At 40.4% G+C, this 8612-nt stretch overlaps 1 protein-coding gene across 1 annotated transcript in view; it reads right to left on the minus strand.

The window, feature by feature from the left end:
• The window catches only part of LOC306927624 (connector enhancer of kinase suppressor of ras 2-like), a 49077-nt gene extending 43349 nt beyond the window's left edge, over positions 1-5728 (minus strand). Inside the window, exon 1 of the mRNA XM_079507424.1 lies at positions 5619-5728. Within this exon, the coding sequence (XP_079363550.1) occupies positions 5619-5682 (64 nt within the window). The 5' untranslated portion in view covers positions 5683-5728. The remainder of the gene's footprint in view (positions 1-5618) is intronic.
• Between the last annotated feature and the right edge of the window lie 2884 nt (positions 5729-8612).

Genomic DNA, 8612 nt, shown 5'->3' on the forward strand with positions numbered 1-8612 from the left:
CAGAGGAAACTAAATACACAGGTTTGTTCATTTTAATACGTTAATCCAAATCCGTGCTAATTACATGGTATTAGTGAAATGAAGGAATACAAATAAAACATCATACTGCTTTATAACATGATGTAAAATGAAAATGGAAACACCAACAATTTACATTTAAAATAATATGTGATTGCTTTTGATCTTGTTTCTTTCCTTTTTAACTAACAGTTCATCTCTAAACTAACAACTAAAATATAATTTTAAAATTCATAGACAAAAAGAATATATTCAAAACTCAGTGTCAGTTCTCAGTTCTAAAAAAAAAGATCAAGTCTAATTATTCAGTTTTATCTGATTTGTGCTGATGACATCATGGACTAGTCTAGTACTCCTGGTGAATACCAAACGAGTCGCCCCTTTACCAACTCGCCCCGGGCGTACAGCCGGTGGAACTGCGCAGCCTTGTATTCCTAAAGTAACCTAAGCTAAATTATGCTTTAACGGTTACACCTAACCTTATTCCTAACATTAACCTCAGTAAAACTAGGCCAAAACCTAACCCTATGCCTAAACTTAACCCCAGTAAAACTATGCCTAACCCTAAACATTTCTAACCTTATTCTTAGTAAAACAAAATAAAGAATACAAGAACCGCGGCACCGAGCGGTCGGCGTGAGGTCGGCAGGAAAACAATCGAGGGGCGAGATGGTTTAGGGGCGACTGTACCTGATACCCCTCTGGACATCCTACATATACCCTACAGTCTACAGTGTAGACTAGACTGTACGGTATAGTATGTATAGAGTATGGTTCCACCTTTCTACACTGTTAGTGTAGACTCTACACTAACAGTGTAGAAAGGTGGAACCATACTCTCTCTATTCGCACTCTTTCAAGTTAATCTCTTTCTATTTCTCTCTCATCCACCACTCCTTGATCATCACCCCTCTTTCATGGCTCTTCTGCAAAGACAAACTGTGGTTTCCCTCACATACATTCAATTCAATCTCATTGTATAATTGGGCCTAAACCTAATCAGGCATTCAGCTCAAGTTTATAGCTGGCAGCAAAATGATGGAGAGGAAACACGGGGAGTTTCATGGCTTTGCATAACATTTAAAGGCTTAACTAATCAGCCTCTTTACTAAGTTAATTGAGACTCATTATGTCAGTGAAGAATTCTCCACGTTACCATAGAAACCATGAAGTAAGGTCTTGGCATAGTGTCCTTGACTACAGGATAAAATAAACAAATAAGTAAAGAGAACTGATGATACCCGCACTCCCCCAAAAAAGGATAATTGAAATATTTTAAAGGCATATTACACTTTTCTACCTAATGAGAAATGAAGAGCAAAGAGGAAGAGGAACACAGTGAATAATTGGACACAGGAAAGGTTTTACAAAACATATTTTGCCCATGCACACTGTTAGACACAGCAGATGTGTCTAAATATGTTCACTTTGTGCCATATCACATTTATAAGATTGCACATTACATATATTGTTGCTGTTACTTTGTATCTCCATATTTCAACTTTTAGTTTTTCACCTGTAAATGAATGCCCTACTTTGTCATATGACTGTGTGTGTTGTGAAAGATAAGTGGAAAAAAGCACATGTACAAGGTCACGAACGGATCGCATCGTGCAACACAAGCTTGTAGTTCTGCATTCGCTGTTTTTGAAATTTGTTGAGACTGGCAGTGAAAGTTGTTAAGACTGTCTGGAGGTTTTATAAATATTGAATCAATGAAAAGTATTAACAAGAGCTTGTGACTAAACCAGTAAGACGCCTGAGTCCGTCTTACCGTAGCCTGGCTAAAGCCAGACCGAATCAGCCAGGCTAGTCTTATCGTAGTCTGGCTAAAGCCAGACCGAATCAGCCAGGCTAGTCTTACCGTAGTCTGGCTAAAGCCAGACCGAATCAGCCAGGCTAGTCTTACTGGTCTTACTGGTTACGCCCTTTAGGGATGGGTCTAATTTTCTCTGGCTGCCGGGCAGCAGGGGCGCGGCTGCACAAATAACTTTGGGGCAGACCCGTCTAGAGTTTAAATGGACAGGTATCAGTCAAAATGGAGACATCGAAGAGTAAGGATGGATGGGGAAGGATCAACATATGGAATGTCAGAACAGGTTCTGTTCTGACATATATTCATATACTAATATTGATGACATCAGGGATCTCCATATATGGGCTTACGGTAATTGCGATAGCAGGTCGCATTTACTACCGATATGATCCCTGATTTACTATCATCCCTGATGATGTCATAGTGATGTCACGAGACCTATGTCATAGTGATGTCACGAGACCTGGACACAATATGGGGCTTTCCCCATATATGGCTTTCCCCATATATGGGGATTGTGAGTGCCGTGCCGTGCCAAAAAACGCAAAGGTTTCATAGTTAAAGGAGAATTCCATGCTAGAAGGCTTTCTTACCTTTATTTGTAGTCGTTACGTCCCCACCAAAGAGGTCCAGGTGTTATTTTGTGCAAAAGCTCCTTATTGGCTATTTCCCCTACCATAAGCCCTCAATGAATTGCATTGAATTGAATTGGAATTGAATGGGGCTATGGGGTGTTGTGCTAATTCGCTTATTTCCATCGCTCAAAATTATTTAATTTTTTGTATATATCCTCTCTTCATAATGTAAATAATATCCCAAGCGGCACACTTTACTACTTATTTCGATGGAAATAAGCGAATTAGCACAACACCCCATAGCCCCATTCAATTCCCATTTAATTCAATGCAATTAATTGAGGGCTTATGGTAGGGGAAATAGCCAATAAGGAGTTTTTGCACAAAAAAACACCTGGACCTCTTTGATGGGAAGTGGGGACGTAACAACTACAAAGAAAGGTAAGAAAGGTAAGAAAGCCTTCTAGCATGGAATTCTCCTTTAACTGCGACCTTTGGTCGCAATAGGCCTATCTCACAGCATTTCCCCGCCCCCTTTCCACGCCCCCTTTTGGAGCTAGTGGTGTAATTTCTTTTGCGGTCCATAGGCTTCCATGTTAAAAGAGGTATTTTCACAAGCCACAAACTACCGTTTTGTAAAGGTAAGGTTTATTCTACTTATTTGAGTTGTTATATATACCATTGTGTTTTCTTCATATTATTATCGGTCTTTGACATTTTAACATTAGGAAATGTACTTAGATTCTCCAGAGACAAAAAGTGTAAATGCCTAATGTTAAATGACACCACTATCTACCGGAAGTGGGCGTGGAAAGGGGGCTGTGAGATAGGCCTATAACTACATTGGATCCATTGGAACACAAGTTTTTTTTTACATTTCCTGAAAAGTAATACTTTTGGACAATACAAGGTTTCCATGCAACAGCGACAATATACCGAATGTACAATTTACACAGATAAACTGCACTTGATATAATGAACACAATCATCACTGAATCTCTTCTTAGTTCGCAGTGTGTGGACAGGGATTATTAATGGTCACAGAACACCAGCAGGGTGACGAGAGGAATTGTGGGAAGGTCACAGGACGGCGCCCCTATTTGGCCTCCAGTGACACCACTGGGTCATATGCTAATAAAGAAACTTCTGAATGCTAATGTCCAGACCCTGGTCATTAGCATGCAGCACCCCTCACTGTATTATGTTTTTCCCCCTTCTTACCTCCTTTACGATGATTTCCTGTTTTTGGCTATATATTTGTTGTACGTCTCTAAATGTTATGATGAATTGAAAACGGTGGACCCTCTTGTAAACAAGTGTAATGCTTTATGGTGTCGTCCACTCACAGTTGACAGTTTTCGTATTGAGTTGTGCTTGAAATGTATACTGTAATTCTGCAAAATGTTAATAAATACTTCCATCAATCAATCAATCAATCAATCAAAAGTCCCCAGGAACTATAAGAATGGAAGGGAGACTGTAAACCAAATCCATCTCTTCTCCCAGTCCCTAAATTCCGATCTATCCTTCACTTTAAATTACCATTACCGGACTCTGGATGCAAGAATTGTCTCTGCTCCACTTGTCACATGTGGGCCACTGAAGAACCCCTCCCCCCCCTCCGCCCCCTCATAACCACGCTCTCTTCATCATCCTATAGGCTACATCTCTTACTCACACTATTTCCTTCACCGAATCAATATTAGATTGCGTATTAATATTAACCACCGTGTTAACTGTTAATGTCTCTCTTTATTTCCCTCTGCACATCAGGTCTATGCCTTCTCATTATACTGACAGAAATGCTCCAATTACACTTACGCTTGTCAAATATTGTAACTGCTGACGTGTTCACAGAAATGTGCAGAAAAATAGCAAGACTCAGTCCTCTTGTAATAGAAAATGTTAACTAACAGTTATCTAAGACTTGTATTCATATGTACAAAAGGAGTGGCCAGGCGTATGTTTGGAAATTGAGTTGTGTACCGAGATCCTTACAATTTTACACTTTTATAATGATAAAGTTAATGCAGGACTTTACAGTGTAGTATAGGGCTATATATGCTAGTTAGACTACTATACTTGAGCATCTATGGTAATGTGTTCATGAATAAGCTGCTATGCACGGACAATAGGCCTACAAAAACCATTATAAACTTAACAAAATAGTTACACTTCTACAGACACACACACACACACTCACACCAAGAAAAGGTTTGAGATATGAATATAAATGATAAATATCATCATCAAATCACATCTCACTATCTTCAAGTATTCATTTCATCCTTTCATCATTGATTTTCTTTACTTGGAGTGAGTCATAAATCAGAGGTTGACATTTATGAATTTAAATCGGTTTGCCATTTTTGTTTTCCTGTAACAAATATGTATAAAATAGCCATGTAATTTGCAATATGCAATCATTTGGTGTGTGTGATGATTTGTTCATGTGAACTTGATAATAGCTAGTTAAAAATAATCTTAGATAATATAATGGTAAAGTGATGGTCATCTTATAAATACATTAAATGGTATGGCCTAATTGGCCTTGTATTATATGTAGCCAGTAGCCTACAACTCTGAATCCCATAATGTTTGATATGTCACATATGAACACAAATAATAGAATATGATAAGTTTCAGAACATACGCTTCAGTAGCCATAGGCTCATGGAAGGAACTTACTAAGTGGTGCTTCTTATAACACACAGAACATGGGGTAATCTAATGTCATCAGTTTTAACTCACATGTTAATGTGACATGATTGTCCATTATTTAAAAAAATAAATACAATTATAATGCTCTGATCATCAACATCTTCCTCTTACTCAGAACTTATGGTTAGGCTACTTCGCCAATGCATGTGGCCTAATCCTATGTGTTGTTAACTTTAATTATTATCTTACAGTTGAATCTCTGATTCTGAAATTCAAAGAATCAGAAATTGTTATCATCTATTCTACTATCACATGCTTAGGCTACAGTTGTTTAACCGTTTCACTGCCTCAAGAGAAACTATAGCTTTGTATTGGGCCTATATAATTTCCAAATCAACAGTGATTTACAGCAGGTGTTTCAGTATAGCTATAATATAAATGTCTGAGGCTGGAGCCGACACAGATTCGTTGCTGGCTCCCCGCCCGGTACAATTCATTGTAGCAGGTTTGGTGCTAATTTCTATCAGTTTTGTGCAATGATCGCCTACCTTTCATCCAGTCTACCACTTGACTTGAGCTCCACTTGCTCACAGGCTCCATGACCAGTGCCATTGGATAAGTTTTTCTGGTCTTGCCTGACAATAGGATCGCTCCCCCAACCTCCCCCCCCAAATCCCAGCGCGCACAATTCTCTTCAACTGGGATTGTCTTGAGAAGAAGTAGCCTATAGCCTCACTAACAGCGAGGTGGTGGTGGGTCCCCAAAAATCCAGAATGTCGCTTGGATCAGCTTGAGTTGGGCCAACCACCAACCAGATTGTTGTCGCACATTCCTATGGTTGTGGTTTGTTTGCTGGAACAAGCTCTTTTGTCATTCACGTCATGCTACTGCTTCGTTGTTGATGTTGGGTTGGCAGTGTGGTGGGTGGCATGCGTGAGCCGTTTGCAATTCATCACAAACAATCCAGAGAGAAGGCGAAGACATCCCTCCCTACCTCACGCGCCCGGGAAAGATTTGCTTCGCCTCTAAAAACCTGCACGAACAACAGAGACACGAAGCCATCGCCGCCTCTCCTCTGAGCCTCCCAGCCTGTTTATCTCGACACATCACACGAACGTTAAGGCTCTCTCCTCCTAATCTCCCTCCTCCTCCTCCTCCTCCATTCACTCTCTCTCCCTCTCTCCCTTTCCTTTGTCGCTGCTCATGCCTCCATCAAACAAAGCTCAGTGTAGCGGAATCGACAGGCGCTAAAGGAACAAGGATGCTGACATGGTCTGGTCCCCACTTATTTCCCATCCTCCTCCGACAAACATCTGATCTGATGCGTTGTCCAGTCCAGAAACAAGATGCTATCTCACAGCACCTGGCTGGCTAGTGGCTATAATAGAAAATAAGCAATAATGTGTTTTAGGCTATACCAATTACGAATCAATTCCACTATTGAGAGTACAAGGTTACTCTCTGGTAATTCATCATTTTTGGCTTTTTGCACTAACTTTTGAGAAAGCGCATATATACGCCCGTGGCGTGTGCTGCTGTATAGCCGTGCCCCTAGCCCTAGCCCCTTTCGGGACCCTCAACAAAGTGACTCATCCTTTCCAATAAATAGTTTTAGATTGCAGTGCAGTCCATGCAACAACGTAGAAAATAAATGTTGAGCATTAGTTTAGTAATGAAATAATATTGTCTATTTTGATATGCCTATTATTGTAACTAATTGTACTAGTAGGCTAAAATGCAAAGGAACTCGACATGCAATTATTTGCAAAGTGGCGTCTGCATGCATACAGTAGGGCTTAACATTGATTCAACCCATGGGGTTGTCAGTGTTGCTAGACTAATAGCCTACACTCAGCATAATCAATTTACTCCTACACCTGATGAAAGTTTATAAATAGGCAAATCAATTCAGTATTTGTATAGGCCTATAAATGTGCCATATCTGGATGTTATATTAAAAGGCAGATGAGACCTATAGTGGTGCAGGTGGTGTGCTGATAGCCTGCAGGTGATTTAAGATTCAAAAGATTTCTTGGGTGGTATGAGGTAAATTAATCATTTCAACCATATACTATAGCCTATAGGTATATACTACTGTGTTTTGATGAATTCTTTTTTGATGAATTCCTGTTCTGTCTATAGAAGTGTCTATTTGTACGTCTCTAAATGTTTTGATGATTTGAACATGGTGGACCCTGTTGGAAACAAGTGTAATGCTTAATTGGGTCGTCCACTCACAGTTAACAGCCTTTGTATTGAGTTTGTGCTTGAAATGTACTGTAATTCTGCAAACTGTTAATAAATTCTTCAATCAATCAATCAATCTCTATACAGTATGTGGATAAACATGTTTCTATCTTTAATCTGACATAATCCATCACGATCAGGCACGGACGGATTATATAGGCCTAATGCATGGGGCCAGTGCCCTTAGCTATAGCAGTAGTTCCCAAAGTGGGGTCCTGGGACCCCCAGGGGTCCTTGAGGGAGTCCCAGGGGGTCCCCAGCTAGGAACCAAATGAACCCTTATGGGTCTGTAACTCAGAGAGTGTACAAATGGAACCAAACGGACCCGTAAGTCCGTAAGTAACATTGATTTTACAGTATAAATTGGGGGTCCCAGAGATAGAAATGCCATTCAATGGGGGTCCGTAGACTAATGCATGTCAAACTGGGAGTCCTTGAAATTAAACGGGTTGAGAATCACTGCTAGAGCCGTAAAAATGTTCTCTTATGGGGTCCCTGGCATATGTTTTTAAATGGGGGTCTGCGGGCTATAAATGTCAATTTGGGGGTCTGTGACCTGAAAGTGTTTGGGAACAATATTATAGACTTATAGACTATAGGCCTATATTTAAATATAGAGCATAATTGGGCCACGCAGGGCCTCCTTGAGTCTTAATCCATCCCTGCAATCAGTTTGACCTTGATTTAGCAATTTGGGAAATCTAAAACTTACATTTAGGCAGCTATAACCTACCGTACAGCTACCGTACAGTTACCGTACAGGCTACCGTACAGGCTACCGTACAGTTACCGTACAGCTACCGTACAGTTACCGTACAGGCTACCGTACAGTGGCAGCGGCATGATTAAGCATGCAGGACCACAAACCAAGGAATAATAATGACCGGTGGAAATTGGAATTCTCCTAGAAAAATACATGGTTATTCCCCGGATTGCTACAATGCACTGAATGTAGACCTGTGTGCTGTGTGCACGCACGCACGCACGCACGCACACACGCACGCACACACACACACACACACACACACACACACACACACACACACAGTACAGATTTCTCACTTTCTCTAAAAAATGCGGCTGCTGCCTATGTGGTTTGCCTCATTTTACATTTAGCCTTATAGGCCTAATTTATGTATCAGCTTTGTCCAACGCATCCAATAGCTTAGCCCTAGCGCGGTATAATAAAAGGCTACTGTCTTGGAGACAGTAACACTTAATAACAAAATATAATGGCAAGGTCACAAAGGTGAGTCTATGGTATAGGCCTATGTTACTTAAAATGTATTTATGTA

This window comes from Electrona antarctica (assembly GCF_951216825.1).
Source record: "Electrona antarctica genome assembly, chromosome: 8".
In the NCBI taxonomy this organism is placed as follows: domain Eukaryota; kingdom Metazoa; phylum Chordata; class Actinopteri; order Myctophiformes; family Myctophidae; genus Electrona; species Electrona antarctica.